The sequence below is a fragment of the Pogona vitticeps genome, chromosome 1 (assembly GCF_051106095.1).
Source record: "Pogona vitticeps strain Pit_001003342236 chromosome 1, PviZW2.1, whole genome shotgun sequence".
In the NCBI taxonomy this organism is placed as follows: Eukaryota; Metazoa; Chordata; class Lepidosauria; order Squamata; family Agamidae; genus Pogona; species Pogona vitticeps.
This window is the reverse complement of record NC_135783.1, coordinates 202,008,867-202,036,067: the sequence shown is the minus strand read 5'-3', so window position 1 is coordinate 202,036,067 and position 27,201 is coordinate 202,008,867. Positions and strand designations below refer to the sequence as shown.

At 42.3% G+C, this 27,201-nt stretch overlaps 1 protein-coding gene across 4 annotated transcripts in view; it reads left to right on the top strand.

Annotated features, from left to right (window-relative positions):
* RAPGEF4 (Rap guanine nucleotide exchange factor 4) overlaps window positions 1-26,778 on the top strand; it is a 200,433-nt gene extending 173,655 nt beyond the window's left edge. For all 4 annotated transcript variants that reach the window (XM_072980154.2, XM_072980149.2, XM_078394208.1 and 1 more), the window contains 11 exons: window positions 915-993; window positions 2,807-2,953; window positions 9,860-9,957; window positions 12,448-12,573; window positions 12,932-13,110; window positions 15,212-15,302; window positions 16,703-16,753; window positions 18,427-18,514; window positions 18,878-18,942; window positions 24,102-24,156; window positions 25,136-26,778. In XM_072980154.2, coding sequence (XP_072836255.2) covers window positions 915-993; window positions 2,807-2,953; window positions 9,860-9,957; window positions 12,448-12,573; window positions 12,932-13,110; window positions 15,212-15,302; window positions 16,703-16,753; window positions 18,427-18,514; window positions 18,878-18,942; window positions 24,102-24,156; window positions 25,136-25,263 — 1,107 coding nt within the window. In that variant the 3' untranslated portion in view covers window positions 25,264-26,778. The remainder of the gene's footprint in view (window positions 1-914; window positions 994-2,806; window positions 2,954-9,859; window positions 9,958-12,447; window positions 12,574-12,931; window positions 13,111-15,211; window positions 15,303-16,702; window positions 16,754-18,426; window positions 18,515-18,877; window positions 18,943-24,101; window positions 24,157-25,135) is intronic.
* Window positions 26,779-27,201: the final 423 nt, after the last annotated feature.

The window sequence follows — 27,201 nt, the reverse complement described above, 5'->3', positions numbered from 1 at the left end:
GCCTCTCTCGGCGTCAGACCCCTCAGCCGCCCCTGCTGGCTATGTCGGGTGATTTGGGTAGATCTGGGTGGGAGAAAAATATGGTACTTACATCACACATTGCTTTCTTTCTATACAGTTTATGATTTGTGTGCATGTGTCAGTGTTTTACATATACAGTGGTGCCACGCTTAGCGATCGCTCCACTGAGCGATGAAATTTCTTAGTGATGGGGTTTTGGCCATCGCCAGAGTGATTGCTTAGCGATGGCCCCTATGGGGAAAAATCGCTTTGCGATGATCGCGGGGAAGCGATCATGGCAAAGTGACCCTTTTTGCACAGCTGATCGGCGGTTCCAAAATGGCCACCAGAAAAACAAAATGGCCTCCCGCTCTCTTGCCTCGCTTTAGAGGCACGAAAAATGGCCGCCCCTATGGAGGATCTTCGCATAAGGTCAGTTTTTAAGCCCATAGGAACTCATTAAACACGTTTTAATGTGCTTCTATGGGCTTTTTAAAATCACTTAGCAATATTTTTCTTGGAAGGGATTAACATCACTAAGCGAGGCACCACTGTAAATGCTAAAAACGTAAGATACAAATTTGCCCTAACATTTTCATCTCCAGAGTAATACCAGTTGCAGGGAGGCTGCATGCAGGGAAGCACCTGTTTGTCCTTCTCTCGCATGTTTCAGTGCCAGTCATCATTAATATGCAATTAGCTTTAAAACTGGAAATGTGTCTCCCTTCCAGTATGGTTGGATTATAATATATTGCCTGTTCTCCCTCACTATTTGCCAGGCTGGCTGGCTAGGACAGGTGGGACTTGCAGCATCTGGAGGCCCACATGTTCCTTAGTGCTAGTCCAGAAGACTTTTCACCAGCATTGATGGAGTTGTTTTTGATGGAAGTTCTGTTCTGCTTTGTCTTTCCCAGCACAAAGTTCTTTTGCAGCACTTCAACACAAGTGATGAAAGAACACAGAAACGGCAGCCCATCAGGGGAAGCGATGAGCGTAAGTCAATGCAAAGGTTCACAAGACTGAAGCACCAAACGGGAGTGAGACTCAGTTTATCCCCCACTACAGCCAGTTGCTGCTACCCTAAGGCAGGATTCTACAAGCATTTAAATCCACACCTCTATTTAACCGCTCTACATATGAAATGCTATCTCAGCCTAGTTCCTGTAGCATAGATGCAGGATGCGTCTAAATAAGCCAGTCTGTGCTCAAGATTCATATCTAGGTTTCTTCCTTGTATGAGATTATTAGACTTCTAGCCACAGGGCGATACTCAGGTCTTGGAAATTCCCTGGTAACCAGCTACTAGATTTTAAATTGTCTTTTAATATCAAATGCTTTTACAAAGTACCTGGAATTTTGAAAATTTTAAGGTGACTAATAGCTAGACAATTTAAAATCTAGTACAGTCGCTTTAGGATTACCCCGTTTAACGACGAATCCGTTTGACGGTCAGTTTTTTGCAATCGCTTTTGCAATCGCAAAACGATGGTTTGAATGGGGTTTTTCCGCTTTGCGATGATCAGTTCCCTGCTTTGGGAACCGATTTTCGCTTTATGACGATCAAAAACAGCTGATCGTTGGGTTTCAAAATGGCCGCTGGCTGAAGAAAATGGCCCCCTGCTGTGCTTAGGGACGGATTCCTCACTGCACAGGCACCGAAAATGGCCACCCCTATGGAGGATCTTCACTGGACGGTGAGTTTTGAGCCCGTTGGAACGTATTGAAGGGGTTTCAGTGCATTTCAATGGGCTTTTTTATTTTGCTTTACGACGTTTTCACTCTACAGCGATTTCGCTGGAACGAATTAACGTCGTCAAGCGAGGCACCACTGTATTTTGAGGTAATTTTAATATAACTAGTATCTAGACAATTTAAAACCTAGTATGGTTTTAAATTGTCTTTTAATGAGAAATATTTTTACAGAGTATTTGGAATTTTGGAAACTGTGAAGGTCTATCTCCCCCCCCCCCGTGTGATTGGCCTGAGGACCGTAACAATAAACAGTACTGAGTGAAAAGTCAAAGTACTGTACAGCTCAGCCATTCAGCTGGAAAGAAACCTGAAGATTTAAGTTGTGCAGCTGCCTGAGCTCTTTACATCTTTGCAGACTGAAAAAACTTAATTGCCAGGCCTTGTAGCCTCCAGGACCAGCTCCTTGGGCAACCCTTGCTGCTGCCCAAGCCAACCCTACTGTTAGGCAGAATGAGGCAGCTGCCTCAGGTAGCAGCCGGCTGGGAAGCAAAGGTGGATGGGAAGCAACCAACCAAACAGAGCCTGGTGTCTCGTGTGACCTGCCCTGCATCCCTTAAGGAAGGGAGCCTTCTTTTCAATGCAGGGTCCTCCCCTGTAGTTCAGATTCAGTCTTGTCCACTTCTATACATAGAAGGAGTGTGTCACCTTCTCATTAGCAGCAGGCAACAAAATATCTTGGCCAGCCCTAGCTATTATCATCTGCTCAAGTGCATTCTCCAAGCAGGTGAGTCATAAAAGAAATGAGGAGAAGGACCTGTATCTCCTGCCGGAAATGGGAAGTAGCGAGGAGGAAGAGAGGAAGAGGAGGATGGCAGTGATGGAGGCAGTAAATACACCTGAGAGCCTCCTGCCCAAGGATCTTTCAAAGCATGGACTTGGCCATGTTCACTCGCATACACCATAGAAGTGAACTGCGGGGGTGCAAGTACAGTTTTGAGAGAGCCATCAAAAGAGAAATCGTTCAAGCAAAGCTACTTACTGGATGTACTGCACCGTATAGTGCATGTGCTGTTCCTGCAGCCCCTACTGATAACTGTCTCCTTTGTGTCTGAAGTTCTGTTCAAGGTGCACTGCATCGATCACACCTATACCACTATCCGCATTCCCGTGTCGTCTTCGGTGAAAGAAGTCATTGGCGCAGTCGCTGATAAACTGGGCTCTGGAGATGGCTTGATATTAGTAAAAATGAGCTCGGGAGGAGGTAGGAACATTTGCATAATCTTTAGCACTCCTCATTTACCTTGAAGCAGCAGACCATGATGGAATGGGAAAGACCCATACCGATTTTGCCGAGCCTTTGCCAATTAGTTTTAATCTCTCTCAAACTGGACCGTCTCTCTGGAGAAGACACTGCGCCTGTCACGGCAAGCAGAGGAGTCTGCATTTCCGCACTTTCCAGTCCCCCCAGCCTCAAAGTAACAATCAGAAAATGGTGGTCTAAGAGTACAATGCATTTGCTTGGTTATTTCTGTGCTTCTTCCATTTCTATGCTACGTTCCTCCTTTCCTCCAGGTTGTTCAGGGTAGCATATATGGCTCTCCCTCATTCCTACCCATGAAAATGACTCTGTTACTGTAGAGATTAATAAGGAGATGATTAAATATGACCTTTCATATCACTGTGTGGAGTATCTTATGTGTACTCCCTTGGCAGTTACAGTTATGCTCCCCATGTCTCTAAAAGACTCATTACTATATAGTAGAACTGGGACGTATAGAAGAATATGTAAACTTAATTTAGCCCTTGGGAGTCAAAGGCAAACACTGATAATTAAACTTGATGTAATAATTTGAGTTCCTTTCCAAATATATACTTTGGTATGTATTTAGACTTCACTACAGATATATGATATATCTTCTGTTCCAGAATTATTGCTAAATAAACAGCATTTGCTGGAAAGGCAAAATGCACATTTATCAAACATCCAAATAATAGGAAGATGTGCCATATTCGCAGATGTGTGGAGGAGGGGAGAGAGGTCCCACCGTACTAATGACTTCTGATGTACTGCATTTTTCCGTGTATAAGTTGCCCCCATGTATAAGATGCCCCCCCCACTTTTCTAACCCAAAAGTAAGAAATCTAAGTGGGGCTTAGCAACTGTAGGGGAAAAGGGATCAAAGCCCTGCAGGATCACTTTGATCCCTGCTTTCCCTTCCACTTATTTTTGTTCTCTCCTCAGCTTACTGTATAAGATGACCCTCAATTTTTACTCTAAAGATTTTAGACAAATGTATAGTCTTATACACGGAAAAATACGGTATTTTGTGCAGCTGTGGAAAACAACTAGGTACAGTTGTGTTCAAAATTATTCAACCCCCAATGCTGTAAAGGGGTTTAGGGACTATAGTGTATATTTGGAATTGTATTCAGAATGAAATCCTACAAGGACGTTTTAAAGAACCAAATGCAACTAAAATAACATCAATTGTTTATGTAATACAGTAGTAAATGTTTCTTTTGTGGTTTCTTCATTGCCACAATTATTCAACCCCTTAAAGACTACCACTCTGAAGAAGAGAGGTTCATTCAGGTGTTTTCGATCAGGTATTGAAAACACCTGTGGATGTCACCGAGCACCAATCAAGCATAATAAGCACCAATTAGGCAGCTTTAAAATGACTGTGATACTCAGCTCCTTCTAGACATTTACTGGTGTGGTTACAAACATGGTGAAGTCAAGAGAATGGTCCAGGAAGACAAGAGAAGAGGTGATTTGTCTTCACAGGAAGGGCAATGGCTATAAGAAGATTGTAAAGAAGTTAAACATACCAAGAGACACCATAGGAAGCATCATTCGCAAATTCAAGGCAAAAGGCACTGTTGAAATGCTACCTGGTCGTGGAAGAAAGAAGATGCTGACTTCGACTGCTGTGCGCTACCTAAAGCGTAGAGTGGTGAAAAGTCCCCGTGTGACTGCTGAGGAACTGAAAAAAGATTTGTCAGATGTGGGTATAGAAGTTTCAGCTCAGACAATAAGGCGCACACTGCGTAATGAAGGTCTCCATGCCAGAACCCCCAGGCGCACCCCCTTGCTGTCTCCCAAGAATAAGAAGAGTCGACTGCAGTATGCCAAAAGTCATGTGGGCAAACCACAAAAGTTGTGGGATAGTGTTCTGTGGACTGATGAAACAAAATTAGAACTGTTTGGGCCCATGGATCAACGCTATGTTTGGAGGAGGAAGAACAAGGAATATGACGAAAAGAACACCTTGCCTACTGTGAAGCATGGCGGAGGGTCAATAATGCTTTGGGGCTGTTTTGCTTCTGCAGGTACAGGGAAGCTTCAGCGTGTACAAGGTACCATGAATTCTCTTCAGTACCAGGAGATATTGGATGAAAATGTGATGCAGTCCGTCACACACCTGAGGCCTGGGAGACGTTGGACCTTTCAACAGGACAATGATCCCAAGCATACCTCCAAGTCCACTAGAGCATGGTTGCAGAGGAAAGGCTGGAACATTTTGGAGTGGCCATCGCAGTCACCAGACTTAAATCCGATTGAGAACCTCTGGTGGGACTTAAAGAAAGCAGTTGCAGTGCGCAAGCCTAAGAATTTGACTGAACTGGAGGCTTTTGCCCATGAAGAATGGGCGAAGATACCCGTAGATCGCTGCAAGACACTTGTGTCAAGCTATGCTTCACGTTTAAAAGCTGTTATAACTGTAAAAGGATGTTGTACTGAGTACTAAGATTGAATGTCACTTGGGGGTTGAATAAAAACTAATAATGATGTGAGCACAGAAAAGACATTTGTGGTTATTTCATTATAAACTTAAGGTTATATTTCTCTGACCTACAAGTGCCTCTTTCATGTAAATGTAAGCAAGATGACTGAATGATCAAAATCAATGTCAAAATGGCCAAAACATTCAATTTCAGTGGGGGTTGAATAATTTTGAACACAACTGTAGGTCGTGCAACCTCATTTGATCCATACAGTAAGTGAAAAAGCAGTGGACATGCTTTCTGAGGCGGGGTCACCTTTCCCCAATGATAAAACATTGCAGTTTGAATACTTTGAAAATGTGACACCCCAATAATCACCTTGAGGAACGAAGACTCCCTAGGTCTCCTGCCGAGAACGGTTAACAGCTCTCCATCTCTTAACACCACCTAGGGGTCGACTCAGTGGGCCAGTTTTCTCTTGCTCTTTTCTAGTCGCAAGGCTTCCGCCCCCCAGAACCTGAAGGGAATATTTAATGGGTGGGGAGCCAATCAAAATACCAGGTTGGGGGGGCAGAGATGAAGGAGAGCTTGACTGGAGCCCTGTAGTAATTTTGTCCCTACCATTATGGAGAGAGAGGCAACCAAGGCAAGTAGCAGCAGCTGCTGCAGAGTGGTGGCAGAAGTCCCCTGTACATTCTTCCTGAGCCTCCCAACCCAGATCATAGCCCCGAATTCAAAGTTAGGGCTGGCCTGAGTCTGAGGAAGATGGACACCACTGTTGTTGAGCGGGAAAGCAGGCAAAAGGTGGAATTTGTAGATACATTGGGCAGAATCTTTCTGATGTTTGCATAAGGTCTGCGTAACTTGCCATGATTAATTGTGGCCAAGCAGCAAGATGCTGGGGTCTATCTTGGTAATGTGCCTGACCAGGCATCTGATTAGACAGCTGAGATGTGTCCCAGCACCTTGTCAATTAGTCACCACGAGCTGTGTCAAGTCACACAAACTTTCTGTGAACACCAGTAGCGTTCTGGCCACTATTAAATAGGCATCTAGTCTTGCATAATGAAATAAAGGTACAAAAAACAAGGAGACAGGTAACTCAGTGAGATCAACGGCCAGTCCACCCCTGGGAGTGGAAGGGAATCCAGAGAGAGGTTTGGGGTGGCCGGTATCCATTCTGTCTCGCAGCTGTGAGCCTGGCCACGGCCATCCCCCCCCCCTTCTTGAGTGCTGTGTGTACCGTGCAGCTCTGCTCTTATAACTGCTTTCAGGTATGGCGAAGGCAGCTATCCTATCATCATATTCTCTGGTCATGTTGAGACCATTTGCAGGGAAAGATCAGGTGGAATACACTAAGTGAAGAGGTCCAGCTTGCCAATGGCTGAAAAATCCTACTGGAGCTATTCTAGTATCTCAGTCATGTGACAGAGACAGCTTCCATAAGTTCATGAACCGTCCTCTGCCATAGGGTCAAACAACCTCTTGTTTTTTGGATGAAGCTTTCACGAACTGCATGCACAACAGTTTTCTTGCCCTCTCTGTGGTTGCCCTGATTCTATGATCGCTGTGCTCTTTGTAGGCCTGATCCTGTCTAATGCTGTAGATGTAGAGCGCCCTGCACAGATTCCCACAGGCTTCAAGGAAGCTGGGCTCATGCACAGGCGGTCAGCTCAGCAGGCTGTTGAAGGTCTGTGCATGTCCTGCAGTGGCCCCATTCAGCCCTCTTCTGCTTCAGCCGACAGATACACCCTGATTTTGAGATTTGTGGCAAAGGAGTCCGTGCAGCCGATGGGAACCCTCCACACATGGGCAGTATGCCTAGCGCCTTATTTTTGTTTCCATTTTGCAAGCTTTAGGAAAAGGCAGACCCCCTCCTTTTTTTTGCTATGGCCAAATATGCTTCTTTGCATTTCCTTTGTTTTGACATAAGATTTCCAATTTGACCTATAAGGCTGAAAATTACTTGAAGGGAAGGGTTTAGAAAGGAAGCGCATCTTTGAGGTACTGCTGGTTCCAATTTTGTGTGGCACTGTGAGTTCTGACAGAGTTAATTAAAATTCCACCGGAACGCAGACCGAAAGTCCTGCCAGGGAGAATCCTCGTAGCAAATAAATTGATGCCAGGGGTGCTGCTGTTTTACAATTTCAACAGGACGTCTTTCATCAGAGTAGGAGGCATTCTGATGGACATCTCGGCTGGGCAGAGACAGATTTATTCAAAGTAACTTAATAATAAGGCCTTCTGCACCAACCAGGGGTGTGTATTCATCTTTTAAAAAAATTGGAACTACAAGGTCTGAATATAACTAACAACACAATCCCAGCTATACCTCTGGAGGAGAAAGTCTGATTGATTTGTGGGAGGGCACTTCCTGGGAAATGTATGGATGATTACAGATGTCATATCTTAATGTTTCTTCATGTCAGAGCTTTGAAAAGCTCCAAACTGCAACTGTATCTCCCAGAATCCCCTGGGAGGACAGGAGTCTGACATATGTCATCCAGAAGAGTAATATTCCTAAACCTGGCCTTGGGTATTTATTGACTGGGCAGTAAGAACCACATTCCTTAACAAATGGCCTAGGACTGTTGTGTCACAGCTTGTCTGGTTTGTAGGTTTACATGGCAATGTTGCTTTCAAACATCACCTTCCTCTCAAGTTGAAGTGTGGTGAGTGCCAATGAAGGATGTGGTGATGTTTCAGATGTCATCTTAATTGCAGTGTCAGGATGATCTTGTCTTCAGCCCACTCATTGTTAGCTATCCCCCAGATCCAGAAAAAAAAATAATGTTCAAGATTTAAGTGATGCTCAAAGCATTAGAAAGGAAAGGCAAGTATTAGAAACCATCTCTGTCTCGGATTAAAATCCAAGGTGGGGAAGAATTTCCAGTGCAACCTTCCTTCCTTGAGGAAAAGATACAAGAAAAGCTAAGGCTGAGGGAGACATTCTGCTCCCTATCAGGGGCCTGGTTACCTCAAAACTAGCCTGTAAGATTTGGGTTTTTGGCCCAGTTTTGCTTGGATCAACCCTTGAAAGAGTCCCCTTTACCACAATAACGGGAAAATGTCTCTTTCGCTCTGCTGTTTTCCCCAGGAAAATAAAGGGTGGGATTCTGAAGGGCACCAATCGACCTCAAGAAACCCTGGCAGGATGTAAGCTGTGGGCATTTCAGTTTTCCTGCAAGGAGATGTTCAGAGGCAGCCCCTGAGCAGAGTAGTGGAGGCATTTCGTGGAAAGTGGCTTCGAATGCGAGCTGAGGGAACTCAAAGCCCATAGCTACAAGGAACCCTCGGACCCCAAAGGTCCCTCATGAGGGGTTGCCTCTTTCCCCTGCCCACAGCTCTCCCAGGTTCTCTTCGAAGGAACCTTCCAGGTGAAAGAATAGAGACATTGCTCGGTTGCTTTGGCTGAGGCCACAGCTACTGTTTCAGGAAGGACCCAAGTCCCTTTGTGGTTTTAAAAAATGTGCACTGGTGCTCCTTTTCACCTGCGCCGAGGCTTTCATCCTGGCTGGCCAGGGCTGGGAGGCTTCCCTCAAAATGCAGCAAAAACAGAGTCATGGCAGCTGCCCTTCAGCACTGACCAGCACTGGGGACATTTCCTTCCCATCCTGGCGCTGACTGGCGGGCAAGGTTGGTTTTGTCAGGAGGGTGTGTGTGGTTCTCCCCACCACCACCACCCCTGGCATGGCAAGCAGATGAGACAGCTCCCACTCTAGCACTGTCAGTTAAGAGGAGGAAGCCTCCCGGTGTTGGCCAGCCTGCAGGCCGGGGACTGCTCCAGATCCTGCTTCAATATGAGGATTTGTATTAAAGCCGGATGCGTGAAACAGGTGGTTTGGCACCTGTATTCAGGTAACCTGCATTTTAAAAAGTAACACAGGTTATTTGAAAAGGGTAATTCCTGCATAAGTGCCTTTTACTGACAATGAACCACACCCTCCCTGAGGGTTTTTTTTTTTTTTTTTTTTTTTTTTGGTGGAGAACCAGATTTCAAATGAGCATATACCCTGTTTCCCCGAAAATAAACCCTACCCTGAAAATAAACCCTAGTATGGATTTTCAAGAGGCTCATAATATAAGCACTCCCCCCCAAAAAAATAAGCCCCAGTTAAGTGAAACCCCACCCTCCACCATCGTGCAGCAACCAGAAGAAGAGGACATGACTGTATTTGAATAATTGTAGATTGTTGTACATGGGTGGTGGGAAATCCCCTGAAAAAAAGCCCTAATGCATATTTGGGAGCAAAAATTAATATAAGACCCTGTCTTATTTTGGGGGAAACACTGTATGGAACGACATGGAGAAAAGCACATGAATTGAGCCCGGGTTTGAATTCTGTTTTGTTCCAGTCCCCTGACTGACAACTGAATTCCACTGTGATCAGTAATGAATGTTTCTGTATACTGGAGATAACACTTTTTATGTTTACAGAAAAGGTCGTGCTCAAACCTAATGATTTTTCGGTGTTTACGACACTCAGCGTCAACGGACGCCTCTTCGCTTGTCCTCGAGACCAGTTTGACTCTCTGGTATGTAAGTATGCTAGTCTCCGAAAACATTTCGGACCAGAGATGATGACTTGCTCCACTTTCTTGAAAGCTCAATGAGATGGAACATAGCCTAACCCACATATCCTAACTCAGATTCTCTTTCATGTTGGTAGCTTCCATGACACTGCCCATCCATCTCATCCATTTTATAGGAGAGAAGAAGACAGATAGGCTTATGGTGTAAAAGTGATTAGCTGTCCTGGTCTTATTCCCACTCCCCAGAATCCCCCTGCCCAACAAAAATGTAAGATTTCTGAAATATTATATAGGCTGGAGGCATAGAATAAATTCTTTAAAGGAATACCTCTGGCCTCTCTAACTAAAATCACTCAAGTTCTTCTCATTAGAAAGGCTGGCTTTCCCTAAACATTAAAATGTTTACAAGTACTTAGGAGCAAAGTGTTTCTGCTATCTTCAGCAGGGGTCCACTTTTGTCGCGCCAGCTTTTTTGAAAATATACTTTGTGTGGTCCTTTTAACTTCATTAAAAAGCATCTCTCAGTGCCAAGCCTTGTCAGCATGACTTCTATTGCTCCAAGCTTTGATACTGCCTCTTATTTTGCTTCTAATGAGATGCTTTATATAGCCTCTCATTTCTTTCTAGTTTACATGTAACTATAAAATGGATGCGATGGATGGACAGTGTCATCGAAACTCCCAACATGAATCTGACCCAACTCCGGGAAGGCAGTGGAAGACAGGAGGGCCTGGCGTGCTTTGGTCCATGGGGTCACGAAGAGTCGGACATGACTTAACGACTAAACAACAACAATAAAATGAAAACCTTGCTCTTACTTCAGAGGCAAAGGTAGTTTCGGGTCTCAAATATCTTAAATATTTCAAAATATAAAGGCATAGAGATGTAATGGTGAACTCTTTCGGTTTTAGCACAAACATGGAATCGGCTGATGATTCAGGAACTCGTGGTTGGTCTGAATGCAAACCTTCCCACTGATCTTTTAGAATATGCGAAGAGCACAGAATAGGCACAAGTTAAGTTCAGTTTCCAACCACATGGCACTGGGGGGGGGAGCATTAAAGAACACCCCCAAAGCCTTCCTCTAGGCAGCTTAAAAAATCCTTAAGAGGATGATGCTTGACAATTTTTGCCATAAACTTTTGGGACAATCACTTTAAAAAAATTTTTTGTACTAGCCATAAATCACTGGTGCATGCCTGATGAAGGAATTTTTAAACTACAAAAGCTTGCATTAATTTTTTAAAGTAGTCTAATAAAGGTGTTTCATTCTTTTACATTTGTGTAGTGGTTTAGGGAGTTCAGTTCCCCACTGGGTCTCTTTGACAGGGGCTGAAGTCAGTGAACCACAGGGTCCCTTCCAGCACTGCAGTTCTAAGTCAATGAATTCAGAACTGGATATTTTGACATGGTATAGATTTGGTTTGTGCTTGTCAGACTTCTTATAACAGTTTCATAACGGCCACTTGACATTTCCTAATATCTTCCTTACTAGCTGTTACAGATTAATAACAAACATAAAACTTAGCAGCAGACAGTCCTAACTGTAAAAGTTTCTAGTGCATATTAGTGCAGTGCTGCCTCGCAAGACAATTTTAATTCGTTCTGCGAAAATCATCGTCTTGTGAAAAAATTGTCTTGCGAGGTTCCCTATGGGAACCTCACAAAATGAATGAAATTTATTCGTCTTGCGAAGCATGGGGCTTGGGGGGGGAAGTCTTGCGAAGCATGGTCATAGAAAAAACCATCTTACGAAGTGCCATATGGATTGCAAAAATCAGTCATCTTGCGGGTTTTTCACCCTGCGAGGCAATCGTCTTGCAAGGCACCACTGTACTTATTTAACATATTGCCAGGTAGAAAACTTGGCGGTGAGAAGGTAAATGAACTGCACTGCCCTCTTGTGGAGTAAAATGTAGCCAAAAGCCTAACTTCAGTAAGCTGGGGTGCTGGTTGAAATTCACTTCCCAGTTTCCATGATGGAAGCACTTTCATCAGCAGAATAAGAGCACTGAAACGTCCATGCATTTTTCTACCATATTTCTTTTGGTTTAGAGGAAATTCATAACTTTGAAGCAACTCTTTTATCTTAGTTTCTTATATTTAAATATATTTCAGAGAGCTGCTAAGGTAGCCTAAATAGATCAATAAATTTCACAGAAATGCATTTTTGTTGTTGCTGTTGCTATTGCTGCTGCTATTGCTATTGCACTTTTTGTTTCTCAGCACTGCTGATGCAATGGGCAAACCCAAGGGTCAAACCTGAAAATTAGGAGTCAAGTCCTAAAAATTTATGAGTAATATGACAGTTTTACAAAATCACAGATTTTGAATTTCAGGAAGCAAATCAGCTATTGGCACTTGTTTTAAATTGGTAACCAAAGATTTTGGATTGCTGAAATTAGTATGGCACTATGTCTGTTGTTGATGGCGATGATGATGATACTGTTGTTGTTCCTGCTGCTGCTATGCTATGATTGTCTTCTTCCCCAGACACCTGTACAGGAACAAGAGGGTCCTTCTGCTGGAACCATGGCAACTTTTGAACTCATGAGCTCCAAAGATTTGGCCTACCAAATGACCATTTACGAGTGGGAGCTCTTCAACTGTGTGCATGAGGTAATAATTCTGTCCAGTTATCGCTGTCCTAATGGAGGCTGTGTCCTGGTTGCTCCACATTACAGAATAGTAGCAGAGGGGAGATGAGTTTCCCTAGATCACTCTCTCCCTTCCAGATATCAAGTGGGAGGCGCCCCTTGGCACATTAAGAAGAGTGAGTCTTGCTGAAAATATACAACGTCTGTCAGTTCCCAATCCACAAACAGTGCAATTTATTTTTTGTTTTGTTTTGTTTTTGCAAATATATACAGGCTTACCAACTCTAAAATTACTTCTTGAATTTTAAGACCTTCCAAAAAAATCACATGTAACTTAGCTATATGCATGTTTATAAAAGATTCTTTTTATCTTCTTTTAGCTGGAACTAGTCTACCACACATTTGGAAGACACAATTTTAAAAAGACTACAGCAAATCTGGATCTATTTTTACGAAGATTTAATGAAATCCAGTTCTGGGTAGTCACAGAGATTTGCCTTTGTTCCCAGCTCAGTAAACGTGTCCAACTCTTAAAGAAGTTTATCAAGATAGCAGCCCAGTAAGTATAGACACTTGTATTGAAAGAACAAGTAATGTTCAAAAGAAGCACTTAAAACAAAGTTAGCTGAAAACAGGCAACTGTTTGCCACTGATGGGCCGCTTCACAAGATGGTTTCCACTAAAATGAATAATTGCTTTTCTGGATGAAGCTGCTCTTGTAGATCTCCCTCTGGGAGAAATGTTTCTCTTTATTGGTCAGGAATATGCAAGAGGTAAGTTGGTTTGAGAGAATGGAGGTTACTTCATCCGTTGGCTCCTTTTGCAGGAAGGACTTTGAAACCTGCTATAGGTAAACACTCTGGTCTCCCAGAAACCTTGGACAGCAACTCCCATCATCCCCAGGCACCATGGATATGGGGGTTGTGACCCAACATGTCTGGAGGACAACAGATGGGGAATAACATCTCAAATTGCCAATTTAATGTAATCATCATATTAACTTTTGATAAAAGCACAACTTAGAAAAGTTACTTTTTGGACCACGCTTTGTAGAATTCCTCCAGATGGCACGGCCAGTTGCTGTGTTTAGCAAGAGGCTTCTTAGAATCCTGGTCTGGAAATGTAACTTCTCCAAATTCTGGGTAAAAACATACACATGAATATTATTAGGGAGGAATTTAAGAAGAAATAATAATGACAAGTAGGCGACCAAAAGTATTGCCAAGTAAACTGTGATTTTAAAAAATCACAAATGGATCATTTTCATATAAACAGCATTTTCTTCAGGACACGGACAGCTTGCTATTGAGTGCTCTTCCCACATCATTCTAAAACTGCAGACAATAAAAGCATCTCCTGAGGGATAGCATAGGGTGCGTGTTCCCTGCCTCATCGTGGGAGACCACAGAGTTGTGAGAGTGTCAAGAAAACCTGCCTTTCGAGTGTGCCTTTACCTCTGCCCAGTTGTTTTCCAAAGAGTGATTCTACATGGGATCCAGCAGAGGGCAGCAGCATATATAAATATAGGAACAGGAAATGGATTGTTTCTTTCCTGATCTACTGGCACCGGAGAAGCTAAATGTTACGGGGGGGGGGGGGGCAATTTGAACATCATTTCTTTTTTAGAATCACAGAGTTGTATAGCTTTGCTCGTAATACAAAAGACATTGGCAGAAAATGCATCAGAATTGCTTCAACAATTCTAGGTTGAACACAGGATTAATTTTCTATATCAGAGCTTGACGGATTCCTGCTTAATGTGTGTGATTTTGTGTCTCTGCTTTGCTCCACAGCTACTCATGCCTTGTTGCTTTTGTTTTTGTTGTTGCTTTAAAGGAATCAATTTGACATTCAATGTGTCCTTAATAATAATCAAATGTATATACATGTGTGGGTTGGTCTGTGGGTCCTCACCCTAGTTCCAAGACCGTGAAACATATAGCATAGGTACTAATAACCCTGAGATGCACACGTGTTCATCTCAGAGTTATTTACTTTTTTTAAAAAAAATGGAAGAATTTATGTTATTTAAAAATTGTCCATAGCTTCCAATACCCACTTGAGTCATGAGGTTTCCTAAGTAGGAAAAACAAAGGTAGAGGCAGGACTGAGAGGATAGTTGCTTCACAAGGCACCTTCATCTACTGCTTCCATCTGTAGAAGCACCCTTGAAAACGTCAGTTAGTTTGGGGATCAGGTGAGGGTGGAGGGAGCAAAACAACCCTAGCACAAAAGTAGGTGGCGGGGGGGGAATGTAAAGAGCTGAGAGAAAGGGGGAGACCATCAGGGTGGGTGTCGAGGTTAAGGGCTTTCTAACCAACTCATGTTGCTACTTTTGCTGGTTACTAACAGAAACTGTGAACTTGTGTTGTTTTTTCCTGTTCCATTTTTATCAAGGTCATTCTTGTAATTTAAGAAATGCTACTAAGGCAACTTCTTTTAACAGTAGAGAGTTACCAGCAGACTTCCAAAACTTACTATGAAGATACGACATACAAAAGTAACATTTAAATTAATACGTCTGTTGGGTTGTTCTATCGCTATTGTTTGTGTTAGTCAGTCTCCTTCATGTTGGCATCCTCCTGCATGGCTGTGCTATGCTTCGTCTAACAGAACAGCCCTAACTTTAGCCTTCAAACTCTGAACCTTTTCTGTTCCAGCTGCAAGGAATACAAAAACCTGAATTCTTTTTTCGCTCTGATCATGGGACTGAGCAATGTTGCAGTGAGTCGTCTCACAATGACTTGGGAAGTAAGTGAAAGAGTTGGACTTTGATTATCTTCCCCCCCCCCCTTTGCTTTTGCTGCTGTTTCGTTGGAGCAGTGAGGGCCCAAGATGAATCCTAGGCCAGGATCCCAAGAGTGGTTTAAAACTCATGGAAAGGGTCCATGCTCTAAGCCAGGGAAATATTTTATTTTTCCCCAAGCTGAATAGACCTGCTTTTGAAACAATTATCAGTTTCAAAAGCAGTTCACCTTTAGAGAAGGACTGGTCTTCACTAAAAAGCATATCTAAATCTTCCATGCAACTCACAGAGCTAACTTAATACAGGTTCCTATATTCTCAAGCTAGGACAATTACTTTCTGAAAGTAATTATTTCACACTACTCATTGCAGTTTTTCCCCTGTAATTACTTGCTATAATGTTACTTATTGAATCTTAGAATTGGTTAAAGAATAGCATAAAACCAGACAAACATGAGCCAAAATTCCTCTAAAACATGTTTCACTGCATTTTAAAAGTAACTTTTGAAAGTCATTAGGAAATCTTACTCATTGCAAAGTAACCTTGATCCTGTGTATTAGTTTTGAACTGCCAGTTAATTACATCCTTCTTAGGCAGAAAAATAACTAGTTACCGTTAACAACGTAACTTGTGTCCCCCAAGCTCTGAGAAGTCCTGGGACTCTTTAGTTTAGTCATTGGGATTTATTTTCAGACAAGTGTGCGAGCAATTGTTGCTGCAGTCACCAGCATAGATGAAAGGGCTTTGGAGGCAAGAGAAAGAGAGAGAAATTTATGACACTGCATTGACCTGTAGCACACACTTGAGGGACAACCCCCAAATCCTGCAGAATTTTGTCCATGATATAGTCAGATTCAAAAAGCCAGTCATTGGAAGCAGTGCTTTCTCAAATATATTGCAGTGAAAATGAAAAACAAATGAACACACAACACCAAAGCAAAACACCCTGAACACAACCCCTTCCTCCTGCATCCTAGCTGAGCACTCAGAAGTCCAAATTGGAATGTGGCTTTCTTTGCTGCCGTATAACGTCTGTGAACCATCAGCAAAGCTCTCTAGATTTCCCAGGGTGTTTGGGGGCTTGGAACCAAATCTGTTCCAAGCTTTGTGGCTCTCTATTTATAATCTGGTTGCTAGGAGACTTTCTTTATTTTTCACTGCTGCTTTGGTGGCAGAAGAACAAGCCTTTTTTTCCCATCTCAGGACTGTGTCTAAATACCATGCGGGATGAACTCCGTCTGTTCCTTAATTCAGACATGCGAGAACCCCAATCTGCTGGCCCATGGAAGGGGATCATGGGCATACTGGGGTGCGGAGGAATGAATTGGTGCCTTCATTGTTAGGAAATCAACCATTTGTCATGTGATAGAGGTTTCTTCATAGTGTTTTTTTTTTTCATTAACAGAAACTTCCAAGCAAGTTCAAGAAGATCTATGCAGAGTTTGAAAGCTTAATGGTAAAGGACAGTAGATACTGAATTCTGGATGTGATTACGTTGACAAATAATGTGGGAAATGATCTGAGATTAGTATAGTCTGATTTGTATTATGTTCCATTGACTGCACAATGATGTGAATCAGCCGCAAGTCCATCCCATGTGTATTCCCCCCCACACACACACTGCTGCTGGGGTTTCTACTTTTTTGGAATTGAATGCCTTCACATTGGTTCAGGCAGTGTGATGGATTTAACTGATGTGGAGGGATTTTTAGCTGTTGTATATGAAGCAATTCCAGCCTATTACAGGGAGAAAGGCAGTGCAGCAGGGGAACTAGTTGTCATTTGAATGCTTTCCTCCCTATACTGAGTGCCTGGGTCAACTTTCATCTTCCCATTTCATTTCTTTCTTTTTCTTTTTTCTTTCTTTTAAAGGCCTGCTAATCTGACACTAGGGCGTCTCGGTGACTAACAGGTGGGAGGGAGAGCAAGGACTCTGTGCAGGAGGCAAAGTTAAGAGTGGAGCTACCTTAAAACTTCCGCCCCTCTCTCTGCTGAGTCCACTCTTTTTTTCTTAAGTTCGAAACAAAGCTGAAGTGGAAACTTACTCCTGTCTTTCTGCTGATTGCTCTCACACACGGTTTCCTTGCTGTCCTAGTGCCAGGACAGCAAACCTTTAAAAGAAAAGAAGAAGAAAAAGAAAGAACTGAATAAGAAGGGAAAGGAAGAGGGAAACAAGTAGACTCAGGCACCAGGTGTGGGGAGGAGTCAAACAGTCAACAAGCTGGAAACAAGGCTAATTTCCGCATCTTTCTCTGCTGACTTCTGTGTGGTTGGCTGAAGTGAATTAACTCGGAGAAACCCAACTTCTTGGGTGCAACTTTGCAACAGCTCCATTCACATTTTTCCTGCAGTGTAGTCACACCCTCACTCTTGTACTGTCTTAAGCACTTGATTGGAATTTCAATGTTTTATGTGTCCTTGTGTGACTTTAAAGAGTTTATGAGCCCTTTATAGTGCTGATAAAACAAGCATGTATGACTAATAAATTATGCTCTCAAGGAACATATTCTGCGGGAATGTATGCCTCACTTAAGGTCAGTTTGGGAAATGTAGAAAACTTTTATCTTCCCCATATATCTTGGCTGGATTATATAGTCCAACCTCAAATTTTATCATGCATTATTGTTACAGAATCGTGATTTTACAGCTTGTAGAGATGATTCACCAAATGCTTGATAGACAAAACCCAGAGAATTGCATTCAAATAAGTATGCAGTTTAATAATCATAACTCTACCTGTGCTTTCCCATTTGATAATAAATACTTGGTTTGTAAACACAATCATCTGAGTACATCACATATATTTGAGGGTTGAGGATCGTTACTTGTGCAGGTTTTAGTGACATAATTTTAATGTTTGGTGTTTTAATTTTGTGTTGTTTGATTTTAAATTGTTTTAAATACCTTATGTTTTAGAATTGTTTTATACTCTTTTGTAACTAGCCTAGAGGTCCTATGATATACGGTGGGCTAGAAAGGAAGGGAGGAAGGAAGGAAAAGGATGATGGCTTTCATTACTTTTAAGGAAGGACTAGGAAATTGTTCCCCTTTTTAAAAAACCCCACTGTATTTTATGAATGCTTGGATCTTGCCCGGTACGAGTAACTGTCTGTGGTTTCTTCTCCTTAGGATCCCTCAAGAAATCATAGGGCCTACAGACTCACTGTGGCTAAGCTGGAACCTCCTGTTATTCCCTTTATGCCTTTACTCATAAAAGGTAACGAAAGCAGAGGGGAGGGGAATGCAACGGGTTAATGAAAAATAAAACAAAGGATCTTAAATGAGAACTTGGATCCTTGGGTTTTCAAGTTTTTCTTTTCTTTTTCTTTTTACAAGCCACAAAGAAAAAAGACATGTTTTTGTAAATTGTAAATCACGTCTAAATGTAGTAGCGAGTGTAGCTTTTAGAAGACTTTTACTGCTCCGCATCTTAAAATAATGATAATTTGTTATAAATGTTCACAAGCACATGCTTTGAGTGAGCAGTTGTGTATCTGAAGGGGTATCATTTGTGCATATTCTATATCTGTATACATTAAGTCATGCTAAATTCATACCATTTATGTCTTTTAAATTGCAGATATGACATTTACTCATGAAGGGAACAAGACTTTTGTTGACAATCTGGTGAACTTTGAAAAAATGGTAGGTAAAGAGTACGTAGATAAACATGTATTCCAGTATATCTTAATGACGATGTACCTGTTTTTCTCAGCCTGGTAACTTGAAGTGTGTTAAGGTACAGCTCACCTCCCATCATCTGCAGCTTACCTGACCAAAGAATTCTAGGTTGGCTGACAATGGTTGGGGTTTTGCCCCAACCAGTCTAGAGAGCTGCAAGCTGTAGAAAGGAAGGCTGAACACTGGACAGTCGTTTTCCTTCTGCTGACATCAGGGGCGAAATACGTTAACAACATGCTCTTGATTTGAGGATGCTGGGATTTCTACTATTTGTATGTGGCAGACACCACACAGGCAGGGAACGTTCAGACTGGCACGTTTTCATCTATCTGTTTATTTAATGTAAATCCTACATTTCTCCTAGAGCTCGGATTCTAGGTGGCTTCAGATAGGTACAGATTAAAAGCAACAACAGAGAAAAACATATAAAAGGTTATCAGAGTACAGTACATCAGAGTTCCCAGGAGATTCTTGCTTTCCTGCTGCAAATGAGCCTGCAATTTAACTTCATAGTAATATTTTTTTACACTTATTTCTCTCTTGCAGGTTGATTTTATGAGGCTCTTTCATAAAACTATGATTTAACTCAATTTTTTTTTCTCTTCTGCCAATTCTGTTGGCAGATCCCTCTTTCATTTCGAGTGATTAGACAATTATTGATCTTGCTAGAATGCCCTGCTTCTCTCGCAGACAGTTTCTGTGATACCAAAGAATTATCCCTTTTTCTGTTCCGGCTGCTTCTTTTTCCATCTGTCAACTCTCACTCAAACCACCTGTTCTCCAAATAAGCCTCTAGAGGGCAACCTCCCACACACCAAGTCAGGGGGCGGTGATGATGATCTGTTGACAAGCACTGTAGTGCTTAAAACACCCATTTTAGAAGGGCCTTGATTCTGCATGGCATCTCAAGCAGGCAGGGACAGTTCCCGAAAGCATTTAGAAACGTGTGCCATGGTCTCAGAAATCTTTCCTTTGGTCATCATCACCATATACGCCTGAGACAAAAACCTAGTTTTCAGAAAAGGGAGATACCTCTGCGCTGTTCCACTTCAAAATGCCGATTGACCTCAAGATGATCCCATATTCCTCAGTATATCCCTAAAAAATAAAGTAAAAAAGCATCTCTGAACCTAGAAATCTAATAGTTAAGAAGAAAGAGTATATGGTCCATTTTTTCTCTGGTCATGGCAGTTTTGTATTTGTATGGATTTTTTAAATATAAGAAAGTATTCCTTTATAATAGCCCACAACTGCTGTCTGAAGGGGTCTGTCTGTCTGTCTGTATGCCTTTCTTCCAATAAAGGAACACACATTAGCACATTCCAGGTGCAGAGGGTTTTTCCCCCATATCCTCAGTTCTTTCGGAGAAGTAAGCCTTACACTACAAGGCCCAAATCAAATTTATCTAGGCCCAGATCTCGTCTCTTAGCCTTTATGGCTTCTGTAAGAAGAAGGAAGCGTGTGGCACCAGAGTTGCTCCTCAGAGGGACCAGAGGCAGAGAACTGGACTGTTGAATAATTGGCATGAGGGGCTGAGGGCCACCTATATCCTTTCTCACAGGGGGAGAAAATCCTCCGAAACATCTCGTTTCTGAGTGAGTCTGACCGACACAAGAGTCCTTTCCTTTCTTTTTCCTTTCTTTTCTTTCTCATTTGTCCCTCATTAGCAGTTATAGCTTGTTTTTTGAGTTTGGAAGAGTTACTTTTTCAGACAACAGCTCCCAGAATTCCCAGAGGGGAAAGCTTTATGTACAGCTCATGAAAGTACAGAATTCTAGGAACTGCCATGAAGAAAAGTTAGCTTTGCAAAGCTCTGCCTGTTTTGTCAGCTCCTTCGCCACGAGTTTTAACACGAGCCCTGGAGTCGGGGTGAAACACGGGTATCCTTCTGCATCTCCTATTCTGACTGGGAAATCAGGGTCCTGTGAGGGGTAGAGGGCAGGAAGAAGAACTGGAGAGCACAGCTGGAGAGCTGCCAGTTCAGCTTGGCCCATGCCGGAATTTAAGATGCGATCAAGCGCTATGAATTTGTGTTGTTAGTGTGGTTTTAATTGCTCATCTTGATCAGTATTATTACTTTTCCCACAGTTTTATAATGTTTCTTGGTTTTAAACCTGGTGCCTAAAAGCAGCAGCTACCTAGATCCTTCAGTGCAGCTCACACGGGTACCCTCACTCCTTCCCTCTAACTCTGATGAGAGAGAGAGAGTGCATGCATATACCTAATTCAGCAAGTCAGCTTCAGGCAGGGCCTCAAAACCTAAATTTTGTGAATCTCTGTTTTCCTTTTGGTTATATGCTACCCTGAGAGGGCTCCCACTCAGAGGTGGCTTGCATTTCTTCTGTATCGACCTATCCGTGTACCAACTAGAGAAACCTTCTGCCCATTTGTAGTGGGCAGTCACATGCCATCTTGATGGCAAAGCAAGATGCAGGGGAAGACATACAGGTACAGCACAAAAATTGTGGTGGAGAAAGAACTGTTGTGCAGCTGACCATGCCTCTCTTGGATGCTTCCTGGAGCGTCTCTGCCTGTGATTCTTGCCTGGAGCAGCAACACAGCCATTCGGAGGCACCTCTTTGCAACACAGGCTTTCCCATCCATGGCAGTACAAAATAGTGCCATCAACCACGGGTTCCTCTTTTTACCAAGCCTCTTCACCCTTGAGGTGTGAAATGAGGATTAGCAAATGTGTGCATATTGGTTTTCAGCTTTCATGGATTTGAACAAAAGAGAATCCATGCACTGATCCTTACAGGGAAAAAGAGAAGGCAAGCATTCTTTCATTTTTGGAACATAAAGATTATGCAGAAAGTATGTGACTTAAAACCCTTAGTAAGGGGGGGGGCAGGGTATGGCATGTATGAATATTCATGATAATATTGAATCCTGACCTAGGCATGGATTAGCAGATAATGTACTGGCCTGCTGCCACATTATTCTAGGGTACAGACAACCTGAACCTGGAGCAGCAGTGTGTACATGAGGAGAAAACTATGGGGAGAAAAACTGTAGAATAAATATCCATTGTATTAGATGGTTGGTTCTATTTTGGAGTGATCCAGATTTAGCGTTTCATGGATTTCCAGCAATAGTCTTCCAAGGCATACTGGATAAATATAAGATTGCTTGGAATGGGGGTGGAAGACAAATATTACACAACCACAGTTCTGCTGTTGTCACTGAATTGCAATATATATGTCTGTCGGTGTGTATGCATATAGATAGATGGGTAATACAGATATCCATGAAATTTCTTTTCTTTCTTTCTCCCAAAACTGGGACCCAAAGTGGTTCATGACAAGAATGAAGACAGATGAAACACAAAAGTTCTACCAATCAATACAAATAAATACAAATTATAACATGAAACCACTATTAGAAAGTACATCCACCGCCCGTTAAAAACTTCCCCAACAACCACTCAGTTGCCAAAACGTTTTCCTGATTGTGAATGTCTTTGCCTGCTGGCAGAAAGGCAGTTCCACAACCTGGGAGCTACCACGAATAAGCCTTCATTCTGTATGTATGTATGTATGTATGTATGTACACATTCTGTATATACTGTATATATGTATGTACACAGAGGAATGTTGAACCCTTTCCCAATCCTTTATACTTGTAAATTAGAATAATAATAATAATAAAACTAGCTACTGTTTCTGGTTGGGTTTGTTCCAGTGCCCATAAAAATGCTGTTTTAGAGCCTGCGTGCTAGGGGGAGGCACTCAAAAGGGGGCCCTTGCTGCTGGTGAACTCGTAAAGGGACTCAGGTGTAGAAAAGGCATGTGAATTTATACAAGGAGGAGTTTGCCCGGGGCTTTCTGTAGTGACCTACTTTCAATCTGAGTAGATGCAATGTAGTCAATGAAACTTGAATTACCCACGACTTGGGTCCTTCCCTTTTGACATAATCCTGCTCTGTGTATGATGACGTTTAGAGCCGACCCACGTTTTTCTTCTTGGTGCTGTGGGAATGTTTGTATGTGAAGAGCAAGACAAGAGCAAGTGAAGACCCTGTTTAGCACTGAAGAGTACCTTGAAAAGGGGGTGGCGGCGGCTGTTTTAGTAGCAGATAAAGGAGATTACATGAGTTCACAAAAGTCAGGTCTATCAACAGGTATAATAGCAAAGTGAAAGCAACATGTTCATTTGGGAATGCGTGCTAATTGTGTTAGCACAGTCTAGTAAAAGTAAGTGTGTGGCTATGGATTAGAAATAAAACAGGATGCTCATAATAAGGTCAAAGTTTAAGAAGACAGAATGTACCACTCGTACTATCCTGGTTCCCTCAGGGGACAAGAAGCTGAGCTCATGTGTCAGTCAGCTCCTGTACAATCGGTTGGATCCAGATTTCAGCCCGGTTTTAAAACACTTCAAATCCAGGAGCAGCTATGTCTGTCCCCCTCTGTTATTCCTTTATTCACACAGTTATAGAGGAGTCGGGGGGAGGGAGTTGTTGATTGTGCATACCCTCTGTGTGCAAGGAAGAATCCAGGCCTTCTGAGGTTATTGCTCTAGTGTGGAGTTTATAAATGAGCAGGGATCTCTTTTCAGACGAGCCAGTATGTATGTGCAGAAAGTGACAACAAAGCAGGGTGGGGCTGAGTGCTTCCTCTAACCACTTTGAGGATATTTAAGCAAAAAAGCAAAGTGTGCTGCTTATATTCTGCCCCATAGCCCTTAAAGCACCCTCTGGGAAGTTTACAAGTTAATTAGATGGGAAGTTAATTACACATTCCCTAACCCACCCACCCCTTGAGCTGGGTACTCATTTTACTGACCTCGGAAGGATAGAAGGCTGAGTCGACCTTGAGCCAGTTACCTGGGATTGAACCCCAGGTCGTGAGCCCAGTTTTGGCAGCAGTACAGCAGTTTAACCACTGCACCACGAGGCTCTATAGATTCCTTCATGCTGAACAGGGATTTTAACTCCGGTCTCCTGAATCCTGGCCAGATGTGTTTCATGGGCCCCACAGTAAAAAAAGGGCTGTGTATGGAAAATTGCACAGAATTAAAACCTAATGTAATCTCACCTAAAACTGTTTTCTCTTAAATCCATTTGTTGACTATTACTTGATTTGTGAATTATAATTTATATAAAACAATTTTTTTCCTTGTAGCGCATGATTTCAAACACCGTTCGGACTGTGAAAATCTGCCGGAGCCAGCCTTTCAGTATGTACTGCCATATTTGCACCTTCACAACTGTAATTTTACATCTGGATCTAGCACTGTGAGGTTACAGATGGGTGTGTGTGTCTTTACGGTTGAGAATGATAACCTAGCCGGTGGTGGTGAACCTTTTTGGGCTTGCATGCCCAAACTGGAAAAAAACAGGGCGGTGTGCCGCCGCCACTGCGGTTCCAGAAATGGTGGCGGCGGAACCAGAAGTGGTGGTGGAAGGGGGAATCCCGGGCACAGAAGTGCCTCGAGACCCCACTCCGGATCCGCTGCCAGCACCAGCTGCTCCGGATCCTGATCCGCCGCCAGTACCGCGGTTGCAGCTGCCTGCTTAGGTTTGGTTACGGAAGGAGTGGGGAGTAGCAATCCGGCAACTTATGGCTCTCATGCCGGCAGAGAGGGCTCCGCATGCCAGCTGTGGCACGTGGTCCCTGACCTTCGGTCTCCATATGTTCTTGGATGACAACTCCCAGAAGCCTTCACCACTGGCTGTGGTTGTTGGGGTTTCTAGGAGTTGTAGTCCAAGAATATCTGGAGACTCAAGGTTGGGAACCACTGGCTTAAAGACACAACACATGTCCACTGAAACCAGCTAGATTTTGATGTTGTACAATAGAAGCGAAGGTTCAGTTTAGAGATTATGGGAATCTTTGTCATCAAATTGGCCCATATTTGCTTACAATGTAATTTATTGCATTGCCAGTCAAAGGATGTCCATAGCTTTTCTGTTGTGAGTGAAAATAATGAAGAACAGCTAAGGCAAGTGAAGTCTTAGGTTGTTGGTCAAATATCAGGGAAGACTATGGCAAGGTTAATTTAAATGGGACAAAAGTAGCTGAAGGTTTGCAAGTTGGCTGCTCAGGCTATGCATATTTATATATTGTTTTGTTGAAAGACAAAAGTAATTTGCATATTTTGCTCAGGCTTGAGTTTGACTAAGCATACCAATGGAACATTATTTCTGTTTCATCAGATCCTGATGCATCTCTGGCAAATAAGAACCATCAGGATGTCCGGAGTTATGTACGACAATTAAGTGTGATTGACAACCAGAGGACTTTATCACAGATGTCACACCGACTAGAACCACGGCGTGCTTAAGTGTTCCAAATGATTACACCTCCTTCTCCCCCCCCCCCTTCAGTACAAGGTCATTTGTTAAGAAGGCCACCTTTTCTTGCTACTGCACTGCCACTACACAACTGTAAGCAACAACAGATTCCAACATCTTTGATAATAAACGCACAACCTACCTGCCATACCCAGGAAATGACAGGAGGAGTTTGCCTGGTGAAGAGGCTGTCTGCTGTAGCTAGGGGGTTGCCTAGGTCCTATATTCTTATTTAATTCTGGGGGTGGGGGTGGGGAAGGGGGGAGTATTGTACAGAATAGAACTCTTTATTTATAAAAAGTGGGAAGGAGAATGCTCAAATACAGGAAAAACGAAACAATACTAATATTCTTTTCAAAAGATGGCAGGGGAGAGAACCTAAAACTTCTGCCATTTCCAGGGAATATATAAAGGAGTTCTCTTATCTAACAAAATGAATCACAGTATTTTCTAATTCATTATTACATTAAAGTCCGAATTTTGCCATTGAGTTTGCATGTTCAGCTCCCATGAGCTTTAGAAGCAAAAATAAATAATGGCGGAAAACAGGTACTGTAATCTATTGCCATGGTATTCAGAGAAGAGTTAAAAGCCTTTCTTTGTGAGAGAAATTTATATATTTTTCAAAAGCCAGCTCTTAAACCACATTTGCCTTACACCAGTAGAGCATTGTGGCCACAAGGTAACCCTAGGATTCACTGGGTCTCTAAGGCTTGGGTACATATTTGCAGGGTGGATTTGATTGAAATCATGATTTAAATCACTAGTCAGTAAGCATTTTATTTTTTAAAAAGATCTGATTTAAATTAAAAAAAAATAGCTAATTTAAATTTTAAAAATCTGAAGTTTTTATTTTTATTGGATTTTTATTTATATTGGGCTTTTAAAAAAAATAGCATACTGACTAGTGATTTAAATTGATGTGATTTATGTCAAATATGCCCCACATATTTGTTTACATTTCATTTCTTTAGAGCGTTTTCTTTCTTTTTTTAAAAACTGCCAATCAGGATTTTAGAAACACCAGTACAAAAATAATGAGGTTTCTACATGGGGGCAGGGGGCATACCGTTAAAAGCAGCAAAAAAAACAACCCACCTCAAAATAAAAAATAACTCCAACGTCTTCAAGGGGTGAAAAAAGAGCACAATATGCACAATTTCTTTCAAGGTAATCTTTCCTAGACACTGACATCTCTAATGTAAGCTGCAATTTTGGCTGATTAAATCATATTTTAAACTTTACAAATTGCCATTTAATTTTCAGGAACTGTTTGCACTTTTAAGTAGGCAGGATATAGAACGGTTTATCATTATAAAAGTTATTTATTTCTATATGTGTTAGTTGTTGTGCCATGATAATTATTTTATTTTATTTCATTTAGCATGTAATTGAAGTACAATATGATCTTTGTACTTAGTCTCTATTTCACGCCTATGAAAAGTGAGTTGTTTGTTTTATGTAAATAAAATACACTGTCTTCATTAAAAAGTAACCACTGAGTATGTTGGGTGTCCTTTATTTAATATGATAACATCTATTACCTGAACCTTGATCCTTCTTAATCTATTGCCTTAGACACTATCTCTTGCCCAGTAATATAATAAGTACTGTACTTTCTTCCTCTCCCTGCATGATTTTGTTCAAAGTCATAAAATATCACAGCCAAAGAACAGGCCCGGTGTCAACACCTACCCTCTTAGGGGGGCTGTACGGGCCCCGGTACACCAATAGGCCCACGAGTGCTGACAGCTGCCCTAGGCCTTTCACATCATCTCACATCTGGGTCTTCAGTTCTTTGTTTTAATGTTTCCAGTGCTCTGGAACAGAGAGATAAATCTTCACTTGTCTCACACTTGCAGACAAAAATGAGGAACTACAACATTGGTTTTCTTGCCAATGAACATGGTAAGGAATTTCCCAGAGTG